The 26,029-nt window shown below is 54.7% G+C and overlaps 2 protein-coding genes across 2 annotated transcripts in view; one reads left to right on the top strand and one right to left on the bottom strand.

Annotated features, from left to right (window-relative positions):
- Window positions 1-14,233, top strand: part of MYOCD (myocardin) — a 37,301-nt gene extending 23,068 nt beyond the window's left edge. Inside the window, exons 6-12 of the mRNA XM_027691640.1 lie at window positions 2,918-3,093; window positions 3,775-3,900; window positions 4,392-4,645; window positions 4,993-5,146; window positions 6,237-7,187; window positions 10,939-10,996; window positions 11,636-14,233. Coding sequence (XP_027547441.1) covers window positions 2,918-3,093; window positions 3,775-3,900; window positions 4,392-4,645; window positions 4,993-5,146; window positions 6,237-7,187; window positions 10,939-10,996; window positions 11,636-12,198 — 2,282 coding nt within the window. The 3' untranslated portion in view covers window positions 12,199-14,233. The remainder of the gene's footprint in view (window positions 1-2,917; window positions 3,094-3,774; window positions 3,901-4,391; window positions 4,646-4,992; window positions 5,147-6,236; window positions 7,188-10,938; window positions 10,997-11,635) is intronic.
- A 10,075-nt stretch (window positions 14,234-24,308) lies between these two features.
- The window catches only part of MAP2K4 (mitogen-activated protein kinase kinase 4), a 47,055-nt gene continuing 45,334 nt past the window's right edge, over window positions 24,309-26,029 (bottom strand). Inside the window, exons 10-11 of the mRNA XM_027691506.1 lie at window positions 25,857-25,902; window positions 24,309-25,258 (exon numbers count right to left, since the gene is read on the bottom strand). Coding sequence (XP_027547307.1) covers window positions 25,145-25,258; window positions 25,857-25,902 — 160 coding nt within the window. The 3' untranslated portion in view covers window positions 24,309-25,144. The remainder of the gene's footprint in view (window positions 25,259-25,856; window positions 25,903-26,029) is intronic.

Raw genomic sequence — 26,029 nt, 5'->3', positions numbered from 1 at the left:
GTCTGTTCTGGAGCTGAGAGCTGAAAGCAAGCTGGGGACAGTGGCAGGACTCTGGAACAGGAGGGGTCTTTGAGTGACAGGAGTGATGCCAAAAACGAGAGTTGAAACAGGAAACACTTTGAGTTTCATTTCATCTCAGAAACCATCATAAATGACATGAAATATTCCAGGCCCAGATATCACTCTGTCCTGCCCCACAACTGTTCCTGCTCTTGGTTTTGGGGCTGTGAAGTGCAGGCTCTGTCCATACAGCGGCTCCTCCAGCCTGGCCCTGGAGCTGCTCTCCTTCCAGCATGTCACAGCTCTCCTCTTTGAAGCTGAAATGTTCCAGGACTCTGCCTGAAGAGGAATTTTTAAGGAGAGTGAAGTAAAATCTCCCCAGCCACTTATCGAAGGAGAGAACAGTGGAAAAAAAAAAGTTTCAAAAAATCCCCCTCTTTATAAACATTTAAGGCAGTTTGAGCATGACTTTATCCCCTGGAGCTGAGGTTTGCAGACTGGGCAAGCGAGCTTGAAGCTTGAACAGAGCTTCTACCCAGCTGCCTTGTCAGGAGCTCGTGGTAAACAGAGATTTATGGGACCAAACTGTTAAAACCAAAAAGGTTGGCTTAAAAATGATTTGTTCAGTTTTAAATTTCTCCCTTTCGCAATGCCCTTCAATCACATTGCTGGGGAAAAATGTGTCCTGCAAGCCAGTTACATCCCATTTACGGTGAAATGTGCAGCACATTAGGGTCAAACAAGAAGGTACTTGGTACCACTGGGTGCCATGAGAAAAAGGTGATGCAGCTGCACCAGGAGCACCATCCCAGCCCTCACGTTTCTGCAGAAGAAAGCCCTAGGCTGAAGGATCCCCAAGCTGGTTTTCAGAGTCAGGGGCGCCTTGTGGTGCTCACTGTTCGGGGCGAAGGTCTGAACACAGAGCAGAGATGAGCACTGGCACTTCTGAACGTTAAGCCTTTTGTTTTTGCAATACCAGAAAGATGACAGGGTTTAAAATCATTTTACTTTAACCTTGGAATCTCAACTGTTTACACAGTGGAAAGTTCAGCTGACGTGTTCCTCTAATCACCTCCGGCAGGGTGAGCAGAAAGTGCCAGACCCCAACCAAAAGCCCAAACGTCCCAGTGACAGGAGGCCGCCAGTGCCCTGCATAGCTGAGCAGTGATACAAGAACCCTTTTTTACCAGGTCCTTGTCATCACTTTGTCCAACGGGCTGGAGAGGACAATACCCAGTGCATTAGAAACAGCCCGGAGCAAACACCATCCTGCCTGAGATTACAGCAGGGACACGGGATGGGGAAACAATACACTCCAGGCCGGGCTGGGTGAGAGCAGGACAGATAAGGGAAGCATTCCCCATCGGCACAGGCCTGTGGTATCAAGCAGCAGGATGCAGCGCATTCTTGTCATGCTCTGGGCTGTTGCTGTGTCCTGAAGGTCCCTTGGGCTCCCGGCTTTGGCACCACTTCTCGACACACACTTATTAAATGCCAGCCCAGCAGGAGCCTTGCAGATCCACAAGTCCACTACTCCTTGCTTGGAGTAATTTTTCCCGAGAGGGATACCCGTGCTGTCTGCAGGGATGGGAAGCAGCTCCCACCCAGCCCAGGTGGACCGTGCAGTGCTGCAGTTCCTCAGGGAATACCCAGTTTGGGTGCTGCCTCTGATGGAGAGGGCACAGGCCCTACTTTCAGGGACATATGAAGAGAGCAGGTTGGACATGGCTGATCTCATACCCCTAGCCCATATGGTGGCTGGGCAGCAGCTCAGGCAGGGAGCCAGGGCTCCATTCTCGCCTACCCTGGCACCAGCAGCCACAGGGAGCTGAGATAACCCTTATCTCTCAGATAGGGGCAGGGGTCAGAGCAGGAGGCCCGTGTTGGTGAGAAGGTGCACATTGCTAGACCAGCAGCAGGGACAGGTGGAAGCTTGTCCCCAGGCCCTTCCTATTTCCCCATTTGTCACCTCGCTATCAAGCGTGCCAAGCTGCCTGACAAATGCCAGACATGAGCATGAGGAGATTACAAGGATGGCCACGCTGCTCTTTCCTCTACCCCCACCTGCAGCCCTCCAGAGGCTCACATGAGACTTCTTTTTTCCCAGCACTTTATTTATCAGCAAAACCTGGGGGTCAAGAGCCCTTGCCCATCTGACAAGCAGATAGCGTGCAGCAGCTGTGCAGCGGGAGCACCAGTGCCCGGGGCTCTCAGAGAGGCAAAGGCAGTGGTTTGAACCATGTCCTGTGGGTGAAGCCTGTGGACAGAGGCAGGATCTGGGAGCCTCTGTGCATCTGCAGCCAGGTCCACCCATGTCGGCTCGTGTGCTGTGAGGGGATGGGTCATGCTCCGGGTTGATTTCAGCTTCAGTTCTTCTGATGAGGATGGGGTCCCACGGGTGTGTGGGTGTGCAGCCGGGGTGCTCGGGGGGTGGAGGGTGACCCTAACACCCATCTCCCGCCTCAGCCCAGCAGTGGGGCAGGATGGCAGAGCCCCTCCTGCACCAGTCCCACCTGTCTGCATCAACTCTCCTGTGCTGGTGGGCCTGACTTCTCCGAGCCTTCCTCTCTCTCTCTCTGCCACGGAACAGGGTCTATGGTCCCAGCTCCTTTGACCCCTTCTCTCTCCCTCTTCCAAGGGACACGGTTCGTGGTTCCAGCTAATCGGACCCCTCCTCTCTCTCAAGGAAAATGGTCCATGGGCCCGGCTCCTCAGACACCTGCCCTCCCTCCCCCAAGTGACCGGTCCATGGCTCGGGCCAGGCGCTGTGCCCCCTCCCGCTCTCCCCCAGCCGCGGCCGAGCCCCCCGGGCACCACGGCCGGGGCTGGGGGCACCGCGAGGCTCACCCAGGCCCCCCACCCCTCCCCAGTGCCCCCAGTCCCCGCGGGCCCTGACTGCCGCCCCTCCGCCCCCCAGGCACCCAGGGCAGCTTCCCCTGCCCGGCCGACGCCTTCGCCTTCGAGGAGGAGGACAGCAGCACGGACGGGCTGTCCCCGGAGCGGCCCCGCAGCCGCGGCTCCCCGGGGCCCGCAGAGCCGCCCGCTGCCTCCAGGGACCCAGAGCCGCCCCCCGGCGCTGCCGGGACACCGCAGGTAGGGGGGCGGTCCCGGACCGGGGGCACAACGGGGGGCACGGGAGGGACGGGCCGGGTCCCGTCCGGGCGCTCGCCCGGGGCCTCACGGGCTGCGCGGGGCCGGCGCGCCCTCCGCCGGCCGGAGCGGGCACTGCAGGCACCGGGGCCGAGGTGGGGCGAGGGACTGGCGGGAATGGGGGCACTGGGGGGACTGGGGTGGTGTCGGGGGAATGTGAGGGGCCGGGGGGGAACTGGGGGAATGGGAAGGACTGGAAGGAATGGAGAGGACTGGAGGAATGGGGGAACCGGGGTTGACAAGTGCAGACTGTGGGGCTGGGATGGACTGTGGGGGCTGGGAAGAACTGGGGCAGACTGGGGTGGGATTGGGACCAGAGGGACTGTGGCCATCCAGGTCAACTGGGAGGACTGGCCTAGTCTGGAGGACACTGAGGGGCCAGCATTGGGCAGGCTCAGGTGAAACCACGAAGGACTGGGGGGACAGAGGACTAGGAAAGAACTGGGATAGCCTGGGGGTGTGGGGATAGTTGGCTGAGATAGACCTGAGGGGACTGGGACGGACTGAGGCATCTGTGAGGACTGGGGACAACATGGGGTGAAGAAACAGGGTAGCAGGTGCCCCTGTGGAGGCTGGGCAGCCCCCAGCAGCAGCCCCACAGCCCCTCTCGCCTGTCCATTACAGGATCATCCCCCCAGTGCCGATGGCCACGCTCCGGACACAGCCCCGGGGCAGGGCAGCCAGTGTGACAGCCCCAAGCAGACGGGAGGGCAGGACAGCCCCACGCTCCCCGTGCCCTCTGCAGTGAAGGTAATCAATGCCTGTGCCTCTGGCTGCATCCCAGCCTGGAGTGTCCCCATGCTGCACTCCACCTGTGTGGGAGGTCTGGGGGTCTGGCCTTAAAGGCTTTGAACAATGCAGGCAGACAAACCTTATGCCAAAACTATAATTTGATTCACTGTGCAGTGGTACAAGGTACAGCAATACGCCTTTTGCCAGAGGCAATTGCTTGAGTCCTGCACTGTAAACGTCCCCTGGGCTGGGAGCAGGAGGAAATATGAGGAGCACTGGAATACATTCCAGGCAGGAAGGGTCATTCTCTATCTCATGTGCTCTCCAGCACAAATGAGAAGGGACAAAGTCCCGAGGGAGTCCCCCACATCCAGGTTCAGCAACTCTTGGAGCTGGAGTGTCAGAGTGCCAGCGGGAGCTGCCCTTGTTCTGTCCCAGGCCTCTGAGGTCCCACCGAGGGTGGCAGGAGCTCTTTTCACAGCTCATTCCTTTCCTTTGTGGACCAACAGTCCAAATCATCCACTGATAGCAAGAACCGTCACAAAAAGCCCAAGGACACGAAGCCCAAAGTGAAGAAGCTCAAATACCACCAGTACATCCCTCCAGACCAGAAGGCAGAGAAATCCCCTCCACCCATGGATTCTGCATATGCCAGACTGCTCCAACAACAGCAGCTCTTCCTGCAGCTCCAGATCCTCAGCCAGCAGCAGCAGCAGCAGCAACAGCACTTCAGCTACTCCGGGATGCACCAAGGACAGCTAAAGTGAGTGGCACTGTGACAGCAGCAGGGTTTAGTCCTATCTCTCTCCAAACTTTCCCCTGCCTAGTACCCATTTGTGCCAGTGCAAGGGGGTAGAGGCATGCCAGTGAAACATAAAAGCTTGGGAACAGCACAGACTGTCCATTCTGGCTTTGTGGACTGGCTGAGGCATCTGCAACCTGCTGGTGGGAGACCAGCAACCTCCTACAGCCCAGCCTGCTTTTCCTTGGGGTGGCCATCCATAGGCCTCATGCAGGAGACAGCTCCTAAGGGAGCAGAGGGATGGGATGCTGGTCACAGAGACCCTGAGGGGACCGACAAGTTACCCCAAATCTCCTTTGTTATTTCAGGCAATCAAATGAACAAATGGTCAAAAGTTCAAATTCTTCATCAACTTCTGTCAACAACACCCCTCTTTCTCCAGTGAAAACCACCTTTTCAGGCCAGACTTGTGTCTCGTCTATCAAGCCAGGCCCTCTGCCATCCAACCTGGATGATCTCAAAGTGAGTGCAAACTTTGTCGCAGCAGGAGCAGAATCTCACAGCCTGAGTGTGCAGTGGAGTGCCACAGGCTGGGAGAGAGCGAGTTACAGGTCAGCACAGCCCACCCACTGTGCTCTCAGCAAGCCCAGGAGTACAGCACAGCACACTGGGGCAGGGCTTGGGCACTGTGGTGGTACCTGAACATGAGGGCTTTGTGCTTTGCAGGTCATGAAGGGGTGCATTGCTCCAGTGTGTGTATCAGCAAACCTTAGGTCTAGCTTGGGGAGGCTGCAGGCCAGGCCAAAGGCTAAAGGATGATCTGTGCTGCTGCTCCTGCAGCTCCTGTCTCCATACCTTCTGTGGTTTTATGGTGAACATCAGGATACTCCAACAGACCAGCTGGAAGGTCAGCATGGCCTCCCCTTAGTGACTCAGTGGTCCCTGCAGCCAGGCCAGCTCAGCTCTCTGCACGAGCAGGTATCTCCTGCTACATGCACTGCTTTGAACATCTCTCATGTAGGCAAGACAGGCCATAAGGGAGAAACACATCAGCAGTTCTTTTATACTTTGCTAATGGACCCTCAGCCATGGGGAAGGCCAAATCCTTCTAGGAGCAGAGAGCTGGGGGCAACATTCATTGTTAGAGGTGGAAATAACATGAGTTTGGCCACAGCAATGCCACAGCTCAGGTGACTGTATCCTGTGCAGATGCCTGAACATGGAGTATGTGGCTCCAAGGTGTATGATCAGATTCTCTGAGCTGTCAGCTGGCTTTTGGTCTGTGTGAAAGTCCTCTGCTCATGGAGAAACCTCCTGCTAGGAAGGGAATCTTGAGTTGCCTCCATGGCCCAAGGGCCACTGCTGGTTCCTGGAGAGTCACAGTTCCTGGAGGAAGAAGGAAGGTTTTCCTGTTAGGAAAGGTGGAGATTCTGCAGGATGTGCAGGGGTCAGGCCTGCACAGGGTGACTGGTGAGACAGTGAAGCACCCGGGAGGGCAGAGCTTTAACACTGGGAGCTGCAAGCCTGTGATCTGAGCCTGCTTGTTAGAAGTGTTGGGTTTCTAAAGGGCTCATCTGCCACTGAGACTGATCAGGAGTGACTTTCCTTCTAGGTGTCAGAGCTGAGGCAGCAGCTCCGAATACGAGGCCTGCCTGTGTCAGGTACCAAGACAGCGCTGATGGAGCGTCTGCGGCCCTTCCAGGAGTGCGGCAGCAACACGGTGCCAAACTTCAGTGAGATCACCACCGTCACCTTCCCAGTCACTCCAACAAGCACGCTGTCGAGTTACCAGTCGCAGTCCTCCACCAGCATGTTATCAAATGGCTTCTACCACTTTGGCAGCACCAGCTCCACCCCACCCATCTCACCCGCCTCCTCTGATCTCTCTGTGAGCGGCTCTTTGCCAGACACTTTCAATGATGGGCCCATGTCTTCCCCACAGTTCGGTCTCCAGCCATCTCCAGTTCATGGCAGTGCTGAAGAAAGCCTCATGAGCAGCATGAATGGAGGGAGCATCCAGCTGGAACTGGAAGGAATTGACACAGAGAAAGACAAGATGCTGGTGGAGAAGCAGAAGGTCATAAATGAACTGACGTGGAAGCTGCAGCAAGAGCAGAGGCAGGTGGAAGAGCTGCGGATGCAGCTTCAGAAGCGAAAGAGAAGCAATGGCCTTGAGGAGAAGCAGCAGTCTGCTCAGCATTTCTTTGGTGTCCCCATCAAGCAAGAAAACGCCGTGTCCAGCTGTCCATTTGCATCCAAACAAAAGGCCTCGAAAGGCCAGGCAGGCAGCTCGGACAAGCTCAGTAACCGTGCGGTGCCGCAGGTGCCCCACATTGTAAACAGCCACTGCCTGGAGCCTGCGGGGCAAAGCACCATCACCTCCTCGACATTCCTGAGCCCGCAGTGCTCCCCCCAGCACTCTCCCCTCGGGGCTGCCAAGAGCCCCCAGCACATCAGCCTCCCGCCGTCCCCCAACAGCCACTACCTGCTCCCGGTGTCCCCCGTGCCCGCGGACGGGCGCAGCGGGTCCCCGACCGGCAGCTCCTGCCTCCGCACAGCACCGGTGAGTGTGAGAGTGAGCCCAGCCCCCCTCGGGCACACACAGCCCACTGCAGGCCTGGCCTGTCAGCCCGGGACTGCTGGAATTCAGGCTGGGCACCCAGGAGCCATCACAGCACATGGCACTGCCTGGAAAGGCAGAGAGTATCCCAGATGGGTGGGTTGGAAGCTGATGGCACTGCAGGGTTCTTTGGAGGGTATGTCTTGGGGAGCCCTGCCTTGGCACCCAGTTGCCCTGGGAGGGGCACAGCACAGCTCCCATGCCCCATGGAGCCCTAGCACAACTCCTGCTGCCCTGGGGAAGCCCTGGCACAGCTCCACTCTTCCCCAGGGGACCCCAGCACAGCTCTCCCTGCCAATAGGTGAGCACTGGCAAAGCTCCCTGTGTCCTGGGAGACTCCTGGCAGATCATCCTCTGCTCTGTGGAGCCCTGGCACAGCTCCTTCTGCCCTGGGGAGCCCTGGCATAGCACCTTCTGCCCTGGGAAGTCCTGGCACAGCTCTCTCTGCCCCTGGTTGAGCACTGACACAGCTCCCTCTGCCCCTGGAGGGGTCCTGGCAAAGCTCCCTCGTCCCTGGGGAAGCATTGGCAGAGCTACTTCTGCCCTAAAGGAGCCCAAACTCAGCTGCCTCTCCCCTCAGGGGAGTCCTGGCACAGCTGCTCGTGCCCCATGGAGCCCTGGCACAGCTCTGTACACAGCAGGGAAGCACCAGCATGGATCCCTCAGCTCCTGGGAGAGCCCTGGCACAGTTCCTACACCCCTGGGAGACCCCTCTGCAGGGTTGCAGGGCTTTCCAGCATCTTGCCAAGCCATTGTGGCTCCCAGCAGTGTGTGTGGGATTTTCACCACTGGCTTGGAGGAGAGCAGTTATCCTGGGAAGCCTTTTGTCAGAAAGCTAAAGCAGGGCCTGCAGTTGGGGTGTGCAATCAGATAGAGCTCGTGCCTCCCCACCAGGCCACCAGCCCAGCAGGGCGTTGTCTGCAGCAACCACCACTCCTCACTCAGCCCTCTGGACAGGTACGAGTGCCTGGGGAGGGGCACACGCCGCCAACACAAAAAGCACCAGAAAGTTCTGCTGATCACAGCCCAATTCATCCCAGCTCCCTCTTGGGGCTCCCCAGGGAGCAGCACCACCTCTCCCATGGCCTGTCCCACTCCAGGGTGCCAGGTGAGCACACAGGGCTCAGGGAGGAGCACGGCAGGGGCAGGCTGAGCACAAACAGCCGCTGAGGAACAGCCCAGCCCAGAGCAGGGCCATCCCAGCCATGTGCCCCGGGGTGCAGGCACTGTGGGCAGCCCTGCACGGCGGCACAGCGTGGGCATGGCACCATGTCCAACCCCTCCAGCGGATGGGGAGGCAGCGCCATGGGCAGTTGGCACCAGCACAGCCAGCGAGGTGGGAATGGGCAGCAATTTAGGGCAAGGAGGGGCAGAGACAGGGCTGCCAGTGGGATGGGCACGGAGGGCAGTGGGGTTGGAGTGAGGCAGGTGGTGGGGCTGCTTCAAGGGTGAAGAGGGTGATGTGAACACTGGTTTGGGTGAACTGGGCCATGGGGAGGATGAGCTGGGCAGGGGGCAAAGAGCAGGGAATGCAGGGGGTGACCCCAGCAGCGGGGCTGTAGAGGTGAACTGAGCACTGGGGCAGAGCTGTGGGAGCAGTAGGCAGTGGGACACAGTACTGTGAGATGATATCCCAGAGAGGCAGTGGGGCTGCTCTGGAAGGCTGGGCAGTGGTCAGTGAGTGTGAGGAGGGAGCAGTGATACTGTGGGGTCATCTCCAGCTTCTCCCTCCCAGCCCAAGAGGAAGGGGCATATGGAGGGTATGGTCCCATGGTATCCTGTACCTCATCCCAGCTGTGACACCACCATCCTGAGCATTCCTCTGCTGCCTGCAAGACACTCCCAAGGGTGAGGGTTCTTCTTCAGCAAGAACCACTCTGTGCCTAGCACTGGAGTGCTGTTCCTCACGAGCCAGGGATAGTATTCCTTCCAGCTGCTCTCCACAGAAGGGTGGCCAGGATGTGCATGGCCAGGCCGAGTGACCTCACTGCTGCCCTGGATCCACCCCTGGATCCAACCCCTGCAGGGGTGACGCTGCTTCCCCTGGTATTGGCTCTCATGGGACAAGGCAGTGGGGAAGGACACACAGGGGCCTAGAAGTGATGGGGACAGCAGCTGGCAGGCACTGGACCTTCAGAAGAGGTCTCTCCTGGAACGGGAGCATGGCAAAAAGCTGGCAATCATATGCAGGTGTTTGGCACAGGCCAAGGTTTCCCTCTGTTGCATGGTCTTCCTTGGCCTGGGCTCTGTGAGATGTCATCAGACAGGCAGTAATGGAGAGGGGCTGGGACACAGCTTGGGAGGTGCCACATCAGTGGCCAAGTGCAGCCAAACACCAACAGCCCCTCTCTGTCTTCCCCTTGCCCTGCACATCCCCGGCTGGGCCAAGCACCAGGATGCTCTGGGACACCATTCCCGTGCTCCAGCAGTAACCAGAGGCCAGCCTGGCCCTGGGGCTCAGAACCAGGCTGAGGGAGTTAGTTTACCTGCCTCTACCCTGCTGGAAGGCCAGGCATTTTGTTTGTTTGACCCACAAAATAGTTATTTTCCCTGGCCCCAGCCCGACCTCAGCAGGGATGAGAGAGCTGGGCCTCCCTCTGTGCCTCCCTGTGCACTGACTCCCTTTCCCTGTATTTCCCCAGCAGATGGCTGCGCAGGCAGGTCAAAAGTTTTCTATTCCATCCCCAAGTTTTTGTAAGTCAAGCCCAGCCCTGTCAGAGGTAAAGCAGCCTCCACCCTATGAGGATGCAGTGAAGCAGGTAACTGCATGGTTTTTGTTTTCTACAGGGCTGGGGCTGCCCAGGGTGCCCTTCTGCAGATAGTGGGGCTCAGCTACAGGAGTTCCAACCTATTCTGGGGTCTCTGGGTAGAACAGGCCTGTTTTCAGAGGCATGGGCTTTTTTTAAGGGTTAGCTGCTGACTGGCTGCCATGAAGCAGTCAGAGACCACGCTGGGCAGGACAGTGTCTGCTGTGCACCCCTTGACACCCCCCAAACACCCAGGCTGCTGGTGTATTCCTCTTTGGAGTGCTCAGTGTTGTGTGAGGAATAGACCCTTGAGCATTCCCCCAGTCACCAGGAAGCTCACCTTCACTCCTTAGCCCATTAACAACAGGGGTTGTTAATGCTCTGTGCCATCTGCCCTCGAGCCTTATCCCGGAGTGCTGTTCCCACAGGAGGACTGTCCATTGCCCATGAACCCCTTCCATGAGAATCTGGCAGCAGCCTCAGTGCCAGGAATGATGGTGGCTTTAGGAATGCAGAGTGATGCTGTTGCAGTGATGAGAATTGGCTCATGCTGGAGTGCAGGAAGTCCTGCCAGTTTCCAGACAGGGAGAGGAAGATGCCTGGGCGGTGCAGGGAGTGCAGGCAGTGCCAGTGCGAGGTGCTGGGGCCAAAATGTCCATGTGTCTTGGTGGCCCTGGGACAGGGCTGTGGTGTCCACTGAGCAGAGGGTTGGTGGCAGAGCAGGGCACCTTGGTCCCTGGATCTACCGTGATGTCCCAGGTCCCTGCAGTGCCCACCTGAACACCACTGCCAGCCTCATGTTGATGTGGCCTCTCTCCTGCACGGGAGGAAGCCATTTGTGGGGAACAGAGCCAACTTTTTTGGGATCTAGAGCCATCTACCTGGCTTATGGCTGGAGGGACTCTCCTCCTAATGCCCTCTACTCTTCTCTTTGTCGTTTGCTGCAGCAGATGACACGAAGTCAGCAGATGGATGAGCTCCTGGACGTGCTGATTGAGAGTGGAGGTATGCACTGCTTCACTGTTCCCCTCCAGGGCTCCCCCTCCCAGCCAGCATTGGTCCCTGAGGCTCAGTGCATTCTGTGCACCCCAGCAGAGCTGCCTGAGTTGAACATAGCTTTCATCAGCCCTCCTGTGCCAGCTGCCACTGAGATTGAATCCAAAGGCATATTAGCCCTCCCAGAGCCTGTTCCTGTGTGTGCCATCCCGGTGGGGTGGTCTGGGCTTGGCTGTCACCTGTGCAGACTGTGCAGAGAGAAGGGGCAGCAGGGCAACAGCCTGTGCTCAGCACTGCCAGCCCCCTCCCCACACAGAGCCCCCAGTGTCCCCCACCATTCCCAGTGCTGCCAGTGCCATCTCCCATGTACAGTACTGCTGGTGCCCTCCCCTGTGCCCTATCCCAGCCCCTTGGGGACAGCTGGCAGTGCTTGTGCCCTAGGGACTGTGTGCAAACCCAGGGGATCAAGGTCAGAAAGCAGGAATGTGTGTGGCAGGGGGTGGGTGAGCAGTGCCAAGGGGGGTCGAGTGGGGAGCAGGTCTCCAGAGGGAAGCCCAAGAGTCCAGGTGGGGGGCTGTAGTGGTGCCTCTGTGCCCAGCAGTGGTGGGCACTGCCAGGGCACCTCAAATCCCTCTCATCTGTTGACAGAAATGCCAGCCACTGCCAAGGAAGATCGGTCCTGCCTCCAGAAAGTACCTCAGATAACGGTGTCTCCAGGGAGCACTGGTGCCTCTCTCCCCAAGCCCCCAGCCCCCTTCGAGCAGGTCCCCCCCACACCGCTGCCCTTCGAGCACTGCCCGGGCAGCAGCGACGCCCACCTCGAGGTGCTGCTGAACAGCCCCCTGGGCAGGGTCAGCGACATGGCCCTGCTGAAGATGGGGACAGAGGAGCCCCACTTTGAGGGGATGATGGAGGGGTTCTCTGGCAAAGCCGCAGATGAACTGCTCAACTCCCAGGAGATTTTACAGACTCCCCTCTCACCCATGGAAACCCAGCTCTCCCCTTCCCCTGCTGAAGGCTCCAGTTTACAAATGAGTTTCACTGAGTCTCCATGGGAAACGATGGAGTGGCTGGACCTCACCCCCCCCAGCTCTGCCACCGGCTTCGGGTCACTCACCCCCGTGGGTCCCAGCATCTTCAACATCGATTTCCTGGATGTTACCGACCTCAACCTGAACACCAGCATGGACCTGCACCTGCAGCAGTGGTGAAGGGAGGTGCTGGGGGTGGATGCTGTGAGCCTGCAGCAGGCAGTGCAGTGTTTCCGTTGTGCCGGAGAACATGCAGGGCTAACGTGCCTCATCCAGGGGAAACTGGAGTCATTTTCCCAGCATATAAACTTGTTTGAATTTCCAGTCACTGCAAATTGACAGCACAACTCTGGTACTTTGGTTTTCCTCCATTGACACATCCCCACAGAGGACACCAGTGCCTGAAACAAAACTTCCTTTGATTGTCAAGAACTTCAGTTTTCTTTCTTTAGTCTTTCCCCCCCCAGTTTTAGTAGTCACTCTCATGAGAACTGGAGCAGCTCATGACAAGACTGCGTGGTGAGATGACCTCACCTGGGTGGTAACAGGAAATCACGGAGCAAAGAGCCCAATGTTGCCCTCTCCAAACCTCTCCTCTCCGACCCTCTCCGACCCTCTTCCTCTCCTTCTCCCTCTCCCTCTCCTTCTCCCTCTCCCTCTCCCTCTCCCTCTCTATCCAAACTCTTCAGACAACCCTGCTGGCCTCACCTTGGCTGTGCCCAGGCCATGGGTGTGGAGCAGGAGGCTCTGCCCAGCCTTGTCTCTTGCCTTGGCTCCTGCTTCCCTCCTCCTGCCCCGAAGCCGCAGTGCCCAGTCCCTGCCCAGCTCTGCTCAAGGGGGATGAGAGATGGAGACCACCATGTTCATGGTGGCACCTTGGCATGTCCTGAGGGGCAAAAAGCCCAGGAGCCATCATGGCTGCAGTCTGATCTGGATCAGGCTGTGACCTTGGAGCAGGGAGCTGTGGAGGTTGGAGGCAGGTGTTCAGGAGGCGGGTGCAGGTATCACAGGGATGTGCCATCCCGGTGGAGCGGCTGTGTGCCACATCCACGGGACACACAGACATGTGTGATGTGTTTTGGTCCAAGGTAGGAGCAAATGGTATGAAAGAACCAGCTGGGCTTTGGAGGGGCTGTTCTGTGCACAGCCAGGTCAGGGTGATCTTCATTCCCCGCCTGATCCAGGAGCAGGGGGAGCCAGACAGGGACATTCAGTGACCGGCACATGGAGCAGGGCTGCGGGTCTGTGTGAACCTCTGCTTGTGCTGCCTCCCCTCCTCTGCCATCCACCCTCCATCCTTCTTCCCATTCCTCAGTCCTCAGCAGTCATCCCCTTCTTCCTGAGTTTACTCGAGTGTCACTGCTCCCCCAGCCCAGAGCAAGGCTACCGGAGAACAGCTGTGAATCACCGAGCCTGGAGGAGCCCGTTCTCCCGAAGCCGGCAGAGAAGGAAGCTCTCCCGCAGTGATGCTCCCATTTGGAATCACCAGCATGTCTCCTATGAGTCTCTGTGCAATATTCTTCCTCAGGCTCTAGCAAGAAGGAGCCTTTGCTTCACTTCTTCGCTTCCACCAAAGAACTTGCTGCAGACTGTGTGACGGACACGTCTGTTCTTTGCAATTCTGGTTTTGCCGAAGTAAATATTGTTGCTGACAAAGATTGTTAAACTATTTACAGACTGAGTGTATTTAATATTTGTGTTACTGGAAGGACAGCACACGGAGATGCAGCCACTGGGAGGAGGTCCAGCCTGGCCATGGCTCCCGTGGCACTTCCCCAGGGTGCTGGAGCTGTCGGAGGCGGCTCTGCAGCCCCGGTGGGTCCCCAGTCCATGGTGTTGTTGCATGCTGTATAAAGCACGTGGCAGTAGCTTTCAAATCACTATTTAAAGCACCACTTTTCTACTGTACAAATGTCACAGGGCACTGCTAGGATAGACAATCACAGGTTGCCTTTTTTTAAAAAGAATTTCTTTTTCTAAGTGAGAGATTTTTAGAAGCCAGTCTGTGGAGAATATTCAGAGCACTTGACCCAGAGTAGTGTTAGCTGCTCCACTGCAGCCTTGTACAGGGCTTTCCAGGTAACTTTCTCCTCTCAGCAAATGTATTTCCTTATTTAAAGGGATGCTGTCAGCTTCAAACCTGTAAGCAAGCACATTTCCTTACCTATGTTACCAGCAACACTTTCATTATTAAAACCCTTGTCTTGCCACTCTGTCTACTCGCAGTTTGCTGTTTGATTTCACCACTGGGATGGCCACAGCCATCCCAGCTGCCACCATCTGGTGCCAGCTTCATGCCCTGGGACAGCTACAGTCCTTCAAGGGCAGAAGTATTTCCTTCACAGCTGTGGTTTCTCCTGGAAGATTCCTGAACACACCAGCCGGAGTCTCTTGTTTCTGCTGGCTCTTTCTTCTATTGGCTCTGATTTTGCTTTGTTTTCCTGCAGACCCCACTTCTCTGGTCAGGGTCCCCTTCAAAGGCAGTGGCTGGCACCCTGCCCAAGCCCCTTGGCATTTCTGCCAGCACTGGGCCTGCAGCCAAACCTCCTGCTGCCCTCAGGCAGAGCAGACTGGGACCGTGGCTCCTTCTCCCCAGGAGGACCTTGGCTCCTTCTCCCTGCTACCCCTGTGTCTGTTCCAGATCCATTGCATTTTCCTTTGATTAGAAAAGATTCCCCAGGTATTTGCCCACCTGTGTGCAGGGGGGAACTACCCAGGTGGGGCACAGGTAGGCTGAAGCTGGAATGGTCCTGAGACATGGCTCAAGTGAATATGAAAAGATGTAGATGAACAAATAACCAGTCCCCATGAACATCTTTTAAGCTTTAATCCACATCCTGCAGCCAGCTGTGCTGTGATAAACTGCCTGGGCTGAGCCAGGTCATGGTTACTCAGAGAATGAGGAGACGAGACTCAGCCTAGGATTGTTCCAGGAATAGTGATGCACTGGAGCACTCCCCTGCCCTGCTGAGGAGAGCCTGCCTGTGCTGCTGCATCTGCAGCAGAGCAGCTGGGAGCCTGTGCTGCCAGTGCCCCCTTGTAAAAGGCAAAAAGCAGAGTGAGTGGCCCAGGGAGTCACAGCTCTGAAGTGCAGGAAAGATGCTTCAGGTGCCAAAGTTTGGAGCAGCGCTTCTGGGGCGGCTGAGTCCAGACCACGGACCTGCTGCGGGCAGTGGGAGGGATCAGAGGGTCTCCTGAGGTCTCCTTCCAGGCCCCAAACAATCCCAGCAGCAAGTCCTGCATGAAGAAGAGCTCAGCCCAGCTCTGCCCCAGCCAGTGGCCCTCCAGCCCCACCAGAGCAGCCTCCTGGGAAAGCACAGTCTGTGACACTGGGATGGGACAAGCTCTCTCCTCACGTTGCCTTAGGTCAGTTCACACTCAGTCTTCCATGTGTAGGTGATTTTCCCACACAGGTTGTCCCAAGGAATTTAGGGTTCTGGGATTTTCCTTCCTCTCAGTACCAAGCTGAATGATCCCAGTGATGTCTCACTGTCTCTGGGCCTTCCTTCCTGAAAAATAGAGGAAATACAAAGCAAAACAAACAAACAAAGTTCCAAGTGTCAAATTAACATTTTTCATGCCTGTATGAGTTTTTTAAAATGTGAGCTGCCTGGCTCAGTGTTTCCATCCAGTGTTTCCTCCACAACAGACACTGACACATCCACAGTATCTCTCCACCAGCTCCCAGGTCAAGATAGACCATGGTTAAAGCACAGTTTCCCTCTCCAGTGACACGGGGAAACAATATCTGTTTCTCAGCCCTTCTGCCCTGGTGGGGTGGGATGAGGGGGCAGCATAAGTAGGAACTTACATGTGCCCATCACAGAACCCTGCACATGGAGGGGACCAAAAGCCCCAGAGCCCAGTGCCACAGCTGAAGTGCATTCCACCACCCCATCACCCTGTGACACCTCCTCACCCTGTGACATCCACAGCAGCACCCTCAGGACCCCTTGCTGCACCCCAGTGCCACCTCCACACCCCCAGCACCCCCAGCCCAGTCCTCAGGGCCCCTCAGGCTCCTCTTGTGCAGCCCTGGCACCTCACCACCCACCCAGAGCCACCACTGCCAGCGGGTGCAGCCCCTCATACCTGCTCAGCACCCCCCTCCCCAAGCACACTGCCACCCTCCACCCATCCAGATCCCTCTGCTCATCCCTGGCCAGCTCCCCCAGAGCCTCTGTCCCCCCCAGACTCACTGGGGAGGAGAACTGGGGACACACCAGGGCCACTCCTCACCCATGCATGGACCTCTGCACCCTCAACTTGCTGTCACCCCCCTGTCTGCAGCACCTGAGGCCACCTGAGGCTGTGCAGGATGGGCAGAGGGTCTCAGGGGGCTTCAGCAAATTCTGGTTTTAAAGCCCAGACAGTTCACTCTGGAGCACTGGCAGGGACCCAGCTGTATGGCCAGGGGTTTTTAGACCCTAAGAGCTACCTGCACACCTTGGCTCACACACAGGAGGATGATATGTCCTTCACAGAGTTTTGGGTTTTTTATGTCACAGCACTCCCACCCTCAAATTTCTAGCAACTCGTTGCATGCGAGTTAGGAACTAAGTTCCTTGTATTCCTACCAATTCCTTGCCCTCAACATTTTGTTGCAGATGAAAGGAAACATGTTTTTATACAAATCCATGAATTTATTGGTAGTTTCATTAACGTATTAAGCATGGAACTAAAGAATTAGGTTTACTTAGTTCAAATGACCACCAGAAGTTAACATACACCAGAAGTGTTACATACAGTTAAAATCAGCGCTCACAGACATACTTGTGCTCCCCTTTTCCTGGAGGCTCTACTCACCTTCCACTGCCTCTCTGGGGCTTTCAGAGTGGAGGAGGGTGTGGGGTGTCGTAGCACAAGGCAGCAGCCTCAGCCTTTGCCAGGAGAAGCACAGATGTCCATGGGTTTTCCCTCCTCACTCTGCAGTAGCTGAGGAAACCAAGGTTTTTACACCTTTGCAAACACACTCATCCTTCCTTGGTTTGTAACCAACCCCACATTACACCTGAATTCCTGTATCTGTGATTTCCTTCTGCCAGAGGCTTGTTTTTGTTCTCTTTGTTTAAGGATGGTTTTACCCTACCCCCAAATCCCATCCCTTTGACAACCAGTGACCACTGCTGAGGTGTTTATAGCCTCAAGAACCCTGTGCCTGTTCCTGCAGCCCCTGCTGTCACACCCTGTCCTCCAAAGCCCATTCCACTCCAGCTGCATAGAGGATATTTATACACAGCAGAACTACTCAGTATTACTGGTTATTAGTTGAAAAATTTATACCAAAGCAGCAGCAGCAGCAGCAGCAATGCATTTACTGGGCTTCAAAGCAGCAGCAGCAGAGGACTCCAGAGGAGGCCCAGGAGCATCTCCAGCACTGCTCACCTGGGGATAACATGTTCTCCAGGGACACACGAATCTCTCCTACCCAAATAACCTCTCCCTGGTGCCACCTTCAGTCAGCACCTGCCAGGTGGCTCTACCCCCCCTCTGGAAATGTTCTGGCATCCAGGTCACACGTTGGTGCTGTGATCTCACGAAAAAGGTGGCTTCAGTCACACTGACATTTCTTCAGGAAGCAGGAACTGGCTGGATTTCAAGGTGGTTTCCACCAACCCCTTGAAATTAGGATCAGGTTCAAATGTCTTCAGGAACACTCTGATGTGCAGTTGCAGGATCTGAATCCTTCTGTCCTCCCTTCTTACTTAGTTCCCTCCTGCTTTTCCAGCTCAAGCCTGGGTGCAGAGGGAAAAAGAAAGAAACACAGGATGCTGGTGCAGGGAACCAGATCAGCTGTGGGCTGCATTATGCAGAGGGTTGACCTATGACATCCCACCATTCACCAGCATGAAGGGTCTTGAGGGGAAGCCATACAAGGAGTGGCTGAGGGAGCTGGGCTTGTTCAGCCTGGAGAAGAGGAGACTGAGGGGAAACCTCACTGGAGTCTGCAGCTTCCTCTCAAGGGGATACTCACAAACTGGAGGGCTCATCAATGGGTTCTGACAATGTCTGCAGGGCCTCATGATGAAGCTCTTTCTTCTCAAAAAGCTGCAACAGCCTCTCAAGACAGATCACCTGGAATCAGTCCATCCAGAGCTGTCAGGGTAGGAGCTGTGCTGTAGTAGGTGGGTTGCTAGCCCATTCTGAACCTGGTGAGAAACCTGTTTTCCTTCGAAGCTTGGGCAGGATCTCCCCCTCTTCTCAAATAATCTGATTGAACATGACCTGCACTGCCACATTGGCTGCCTTCACCTCCACCCAATGAGCTGCTCTCTCCTGTCTGGCCAAGGCAGAACTGCCTCCATGGTCAGACAGCAAAGCAAATTTTTTCCCGGAGGCACAGAGGGAATTGAGGCATCTGAATTTTGCTGGCCCTCATTTTCTTCTTGACTTTCTATCTGTGAGAACCGACTTTGTTGAGTATGGGCCAAGTCTAGGAAAAGGAGGTACAGAGCAGAAGTGCTTTGGTCAGGACAACAGGGCGTGACTGCCAGGGAGCCAGAGCAGGTGTCTGGTGTCCAACGAGGTGCTGGGCTCACACAAAGCACTGTCTCTGATGGTTTTCAGTGTAGCTCTGGTGTCTGCACTCACAGGCACAGACACCCCCACAGATATGACAGACTTTACCACACACACCCTTGCCAACCAGCACTCCTCAGGTGTGAGCAGCTCCTTCCTGCACACACCAACCCCTTTCAGCCCTCCAGACCCTGCCTGCCTGTGCTTTTGGGACTGTTGACACAGCTTCACCTGCAGAGTGACAGCCCTGCACTCAGCTCTGCTGCAGATGAGCAGGGATTTGCTGTCTGGGCATGTGTGGTAGTTTGGCCTAGGCCTTCCTTGGTGACCAGCTTGTAACCAAGGAAGTGCCCAGATTTACCCGGTATTCCCTGCGATTTTTACGTAAACTGGGGTATAAGAAGAAGGGAAGAAAAGCCTTTGCTCTCTTTCCTTCCAGTGGCTTTGGAGGTGCAAGTTTCCCTGCTGTTGAGTCTGTCGGGTTGGGGAGTGAGGCCTGGTAAGGCCTTGTCGACCTTGGGAGGCGGAGGCTGCCGGCAGTCGCTCCAATGGGACTCTCTCTTGTCCCAAGGAGAGTAGTAAGATATTCTCTGCTAATTCTTTTAGTTAATAGACCTTGGGCTACTGATCGGGATATATATATATATATAATTTTGGTTTTTGTTTTTCCCTTCCTCTTTCCCTTTTCCCTGTGAAATTGTATATATATTTCAACTGTACGTAACTGTAATATAAGTGTAAATATATTTATATATATTGCTTTGTCTCTCTCTTGTTTCCGGTTCTTTTGGTTTTTTTCCCCTCTTCTCCCTTGGTTTGGGGTGGGGGGGGGGAATTCTTGTGGTAAAGTTTGGAGATTTGGCAGGGAGCCAGCTCCAAACCATATCAGCATGCCACATTCTCCTGATGGTCGGGCCTGTCCAGCCTTTCCACCTGGGATTTATGCAAAGACAAAAGGCTGTCTGGCAGATGCCCCACAGAGCAGCCCAGCTGTTCTATTTCCAGTACAACAGTGCTCTGTTTCTCCAGGAGAGGGAGTTTGTGCTTCATCCTCTTCTCCAAGCACTTGCACAGCTTTAAACATAAAGAAAAAATTTCAGTAGCTGTTTTCTTATTCCTCAGAGCAGCTCCTCCTTTCCCTGGACCCTTCCTATGCTCAAAGCAATGGCCACGTGCGTGAATTCTATCAGGAGTCAAAGTGAAAATGGAGTTGTGCTGAAAAGCAGCACCTGTGGTATTAGGAGAATCCCACAATCCCTGAGGTTGGAAAAGCCCTCCCAGCCCATTGAGTTCACCCTGTGCCCCATCCCCACCTTGTCCCCCAGCGCAGAGCACTGAGTGCCACGGCCAGGCCTTCCTGGGACACCTCCAGGAGTGGGGACTCCAAACCTCCCTGGGCAGCCCCTTCCAATGCCTGACCACCCTTTCCAGGAAGAATTTCCTCCTAATGTCCAATCTGACCTTCCCCTGGCACAGCTTGAGGCCATTTTCCTCGTTCCTTGGGAGCAGAGCCCGACACCCCCCCGGCTCCTCCCTCCTGTCAGGAACAGTGAAAAGGTTCCCCCTAAGCCTCCTTTTCTCCAGGCTGAGCCCCCCCAGCAGCTCCTCATCAGAACTGTGCTCCAGACCCTTCCCCAGCTTCGTTCCCTTCTCTGGCCACACTCCGGCCCCTCAATGTCCTTTTTGTCATGAGGAGCCCAGAACTGGACACAGCACTGGAGGTGCCCCAGCAGTGCCAGCACAGGGGAGCCCTCTGTAATACAGGCCTCAGCCCTTCATTTATACTCACCTGACCACCAAAGGAGACACAGGGCTGGGATGAAGACCAGGGGAAGCCATGCCAGAATATTAGTGGGAATACAGCTTATTCAACTCAAAGTGCTCCTGACAGGAACAGGTGGTGGTGCACATCTGCATTCACCCTGCTTGGGTCCTGGCAGGGATGGGTTTGAGCTCATCCAAACCTCAAAGCTGGTCTTGGAACTCCCCAGACACACAATAAGAGAGCACAGTGTGCTCTTTTGGATGTTATCTGATGCTTGGTGAAGGTCTGAGAAGCACCTCAGCCAGGACAGTGGGCACAAAGGTGTGAGGAATTGCTGTGAGGTGCCAGTCTGGGCCACTGAGCAAAGACAGTGGCCAGTGGCTCCAAGTCTTCTGGAAGGCTGGTCCAAACACTGGCTCCTCAGCCTTGGCACTGAGTATGGAAACAGAGGGAGAGGCTGTGTGGACTGTGGTGCCCACAGGAAGAATCCCAGCTCTGGGGCTGGAGAAAGCCATCATACGTCACTCAAGCAAGGAAGGCTGGAATTGTCCAAGGGCTCTCAGGAGCAGTAACAGTGGCACTGTGCAGACGTGGATCCTGTTGAAGACAACGGGGGCATCTGGGATGTGGTGGGAGGTTTTCTGTACCACCTCAGCAGTGATACTGTGACAATGGGACCCTCAGCAATGGAGTGAAGGACAGATGGGCAGGAGAAGAGTCCAGAGGAAAAATGGAACATGAGTTCAACAAGGAGTAGCAGAGAGGAACTGAAATGTCTGCAAATATGTTCCCTCCTGTATGTCAGTCACAGGGGAACAGAGCTGAGAGGGATCCTCTCCCTCCTGCAGAGCACAGGAACACCCCATGCAGGGATGGGCAGGTGGACTCACATGCAGCCACCAGCTTCTGTCAACTCCTTCAGCTGTGACAGCTTCCTCAGGGCACATCCCAGGATGCAAAGGTAGGTGGCAGTGCCAAAGGAACAGAGTCCCAGAGCAGCCCCAATCCATGGAACTGTAAGATGAGGAGTTGGGTTTTCCAGTGGCTGCCCAGCAGGGAAGGACCCTCCCTGGTGTGTGCTCAGACTTTGTCTTCTGCCTTCACCAAATCCAAATGAGCGATCTTGGATTCTGACTGAAGAGTGAGGATAGCAGGTGATCCAAAATTCTCCAAAGTATTGTGCTGGCAACAAGAAGTTCCAGAAAAGGGCTTGATGTGGTCCAAACATGGAATTTAGGCAAACTGACAGACTGCAGCCATGTGAACCTTTCCCACTGTGTATCTCTATACAGTAAGACTTTCTTCAGCACCATGACCTGCCTTCCCTTCTCTTGACACAACTGTCACCCTCCAAGTGATGGGACATAGATGCCAAGCGATCCACCCATTCCCAAGGACTCCTGATCCTGAGCTGTGGCATGACCAGTGATCCCTGCAGGATGCTCTGGCTCTCCCCTCTCTGAGCAGGGCACTCCTGGGACCATCCCATCCATCCAGGTGGAGCAGAACAGGCACTTGTGGCTGGGCCCTCTACCCTGACACTCTTCTTTCCCAGTGGGGTTCCTGGGCTCCACTTGACAGGACAGACTCCAAGCCCTCCATAGCTTCCAGGCTGGAGAGATACTTATCCCAGCACCAGGCAGCAGGAATTACCTGGGGTTCTGAGATATCTGAGCTTTGCAGACCTTGGCTGCTCTTGCAAAACTGAATCAGCCTGCAAGGCTGGGAGTATTGGCTGCCCTTTTCCTGGGGCGTGGGCACAGCCACCTGCCCTCCTCACAGATCCTGAGAAACTCCAGAACCTCCAAGTGCCCACCTGAGAGGCACCCACATCACACAGAGGGCCCAGCAGTCTTCCAGAGAGAGAGACAATATATCCAGGGCTCCCTACACTTCTTTTATTTAGCACAACCAGATTTGAAGGCTGCTTCCCTCCTCCACCTGGAGGACAGGCCCTGAAGGCAGGTATTCCACAGCTCTTAGTGAACCTTCCCATTCGTGTCTGACCTCACAAAACGAAAATAACAAGGTCACAGTTGCATCTTAGTTTTATTACAACTGACCTGCAGGCAAAAGGATAGAATTAGTACATAAACACTCTGATCCATGTATAATAGCTTAAATAGAGGAGGAAGTCAAACCAGGATACCAGATAAAATATTGGGAAGCTCTTTGAAGCAGTTATATTCCTGAGCTTCATTTTACAGACAATAAGGCAACATCCCTGCACATCAGCTTTTTGATATTCTTTATACATTTTTTTCTATGGTACAAGAAAAAAATAACCAGAATTCACAATGTACAGTTCTTACACTATTTTCACAGCTTCTGAACACTATACATCTTTTTTCTTTTTTTTTTTTTAATAAACATACATTGCAATCAATTGTGCACCCCTAATAATTGATAATAATCTATGCTGAATAGGCTAAACCTGTCCTGTATGGTCACCCAGGCCACAGCACCTCAGCCCTGACTGTCACTGGCAGATCCCAGCAAACTGGTCCTGCTGCTTGAGATGGGTCAGCACCAGAGCACAGGTCCAGCCCTCCCAAAAGGGCAGAGCAAGGCAGGTGCTTCTGTTTCGGGTGTGCTGGCCCTCTGAAAGGTTTCTGGGCTCCCTGTCACTGGGGAGATGCACAGTGGAGGCAGACAGAGCCTGTGCACGTGTGGCTGCCCTTGCTGGGCCTGGGTCTCTTCAGCCTCCCCAGCCAGCGCCCCATGGGACAGAGAGCCCGTGGTCCCATTAGAGGGGGCTGAAGGCTGGAAAGGGGAATCACAGCTCCATGGGGAGTTGCCTGAGAAAGGCTCTGGATTGAGGGCAGAATCACTTCACACACTCCATGTACGGGTTCAACTGATTCTTCCATGGGATGCACCAGAGCTGTCGGGAATGACCAGCTACTCCGGAAAGCTCTGCCTTGTCTGTTTTGGGAAGACTTTGGTGACTACCTTGCCTGAGGAGCAGCCCCAGAGGAACAGAGTCCAGGAAGGGCAGGACTCAGGGATCCCCAGGGCTCACACCAGCCTCAGTGCCAGTGGGAGGCATGCGGTGCTGTGGGATGTCACCTCTGTGGTGCAGGAACACCAGCGCAGGAACACCAGCTGTCCCAGGAACACCAGCTGTCCCAGGAGCACGGCCCTGGCTCTCCTTTCCCAGCTGGGATGGGCTGGTCTTCGGTGCTCCCACACCAGCCTGGTTTGCACTCGGTAGCTTTGGTTTGAAGCCCTTCCTTGGGGTCCTGCCAGCACCACAGTGCCTTCACTCCCACGGCAGCCTGGGTCCAGGTGGGCTGTAGAGCTCTCACAAGAGGTTGCTCCAACACTGGTGAAGTCCTACCAAGTGCCTAAACCAGACAGCCCAAAATGGAAAGCAGAGACCCTTGCAGCTTCCATTTTATCCCTGGTGTGCTACTCAACCTGAAAACTGCAATGTTTGGAGAAGTTTTCAGGAAAAATTAATCTTTGAAAAATATGTCAATTAAAACCAACAAAATAAAGCCTGATGTGCTGCTTCACTTAGGAATAGGCCAGAAGATGACAGCTTGCCCAGCCTTGCTGGGCCAGTTAAGAATCCTCAAGGCATTAGACACTCCCTCATATCCTTCTGCACCCACCAATCTCAGGGAGGTTCATTCCAGGGTGCAGCAACAGGAGTTATGGAGGGTCACAAAAGAGGTTCAGTATCCAGAAGGTGGTGAACAGTCTCCAGCAAGGTCAGCAGAGTGTGATGGGCACAGAGCCCGTGGCAGCCCAGGACACCCGTCCATCCTGCCGGCAGTGGCGAGACAGAAGAGCTGAGGTTTGGACTCGGGAGGGACACTGAGCTGGGAGGGCTGGGCCAGTGAAAAGGCAAGAGCACCAGGGCTGGGGACAGAAGGAACGTGACAAACACTGGCCAGAACTCACAGCACACTAAAGCAGCTGCAGCCTCTGTGCACAGCACTGGGCAAAGGCAAAGCAAAGCCAGAGGGTGGTGAGCACTATAAACCAGGTCACAAGCAGGTTAAATTCAATCAAGTAGTTTAATAATTCTTCAGGTCAAAGGTCTTATCTTACCAGGTAACAATTTACAGGACACCTAGTTAAGAGTGAAGAGTGGCTGGCTTGGTAAAAGGAGGAAGAATACATTATGTCCCATCTCAATAGTTTAATGTTAGCCTCTTTCAATGCAACATATTTTTGGTAAAGACATATTCACTATATTTAACATGATCTCTCTTTAACAGGAAGTTCAGCTGAGCACACTGTCCCCAGAAAGTACACTGCGACTGTAAAGCAACAGAATTTCATAGCAGTAAATCTATTGCACTTTGTGAAGAATAAAATTCTCCTTTGCCTTTCCAGCTCCAGAAGGCAAAGCATCTCCTTGGTTAAGCAAGTTCTTCTCCCGCCAGGCAAAGTCTCTTAATGTTCAGACAGACAACGCCTAACTTTTGTTTGTTTGCTTTTTATTATTACTTGAAACAACAATTGGAAGAGTTTGAGAGAAAAATCTTTCCAGTAGCTGCTGAGAAGTTCTCCAAGTTTTGAGTCTAGAAATTAATTTTAGGTGCTATCCAATCACGGTCAACAAATAAATGTACTTATTTCCACATTTCATGAATATGTCCACAAAAGAGCAAGATGAGGTCTCTCTGTGACCAACACTAACACTGTGTGATCAGGTATTACAGGGATGCACTTTATATGTGACAACAGTATACAGACAGGATGGAAATAACACCAATATTATTGCACATGGTGTCTGGGCGAGCATTAAAAACACTGCAATATGTGATGAAAATTCTTTACAGCTTGTTTCCCTCAGCCCTTTTTCTAGAGTTTGATGTAGCAGCAATATCAATCCACGTACATTGGAGAGCTGGGAGTTGCTGGCATTTGATCCAGGATTTTACAAACATAGCATGCAACATCCACTGTGCGTTCCTCATACATCAGGATGAAGGGATGTTTCTGAAATCAGATAAAAAACAAGTTACAAGTTGCCCTCCTGCCACATGCCGGCTCCCCAGATAAAAGCTGAGCAGGTGATTTTGCCTGGTGCAAGAACACAGGGCTTGGTGGTGGCCACAGGACACAGCTTGGTCTGTGGCTTTTCCACATTGGGAATCTGTGTCTTTAATGTGGGAGGTTAATGGAGGCAGGACAGGACTCCAGAGTGTCAGGAGCTGATAGGAGAGACAGGGAGAGGCTTGTGGAGGTGAAACCCAAGCCCTGCTCTCCTGAACCCTGACTCTCAGCTCTGCCCAGGAGGCCACACTGGTCAGACCCAGCTCAGAGCAGCTGGTTTGTAATGTCAGGGTGGCCCTGGGCCGGGACACCAGGCAAACCCCTTCCACAGCCCTGCAGGGACCCTGATCTGATGCCACAGGGCACCTTCCCTTGCTGATCTCCTGCCTTGCTGGACAGACACCCATGGCAGTGGCATGGAGGTGGTGCTCCTCCTCCAGCCCTGGAGCTGAACATCCTACCAGGATGGCCCGAGGAGGGGACGTGTGTCCCAGCCCTGCTGTGTGACTGCAGCCCCAGCTCAAACACACTGTGCACTCACCAGAAGCTCTTTGTACTTTGGCCTTTTGGACTCGTCCTTTGTAAGGCTAAAGAAAGCAGAAAGAGAATTAGGAGAAGGTGGGATTGGGGAAAATGTTACAGACATCAAATACAGATTTTTACAGGACATGATGTTGAGCCCACTGCTGCCCAGGGGGACTCACTGCCTGTGGT

This window comes from Neopelma chrysocephalum, unplaced genomic scaffold, assembly GCF_003984885.1.
Source record: "Neopelma chrysocephalum unplaced genomic scaffold, ASM398488v2 Primary Assembly neopelma1_84, whole genome shotgun sequence".
Lineage (NCBI taxonomy): Eukaryota > Metazoa > Chordata > Aves > Passeriformes > Pipridae > Neopelma > Neopelma chrysocephalum.
Note: the sequence above shows the minus strand (reverse complement) of the source record. Positions and strands in the feature narration are given on the sequence as shown.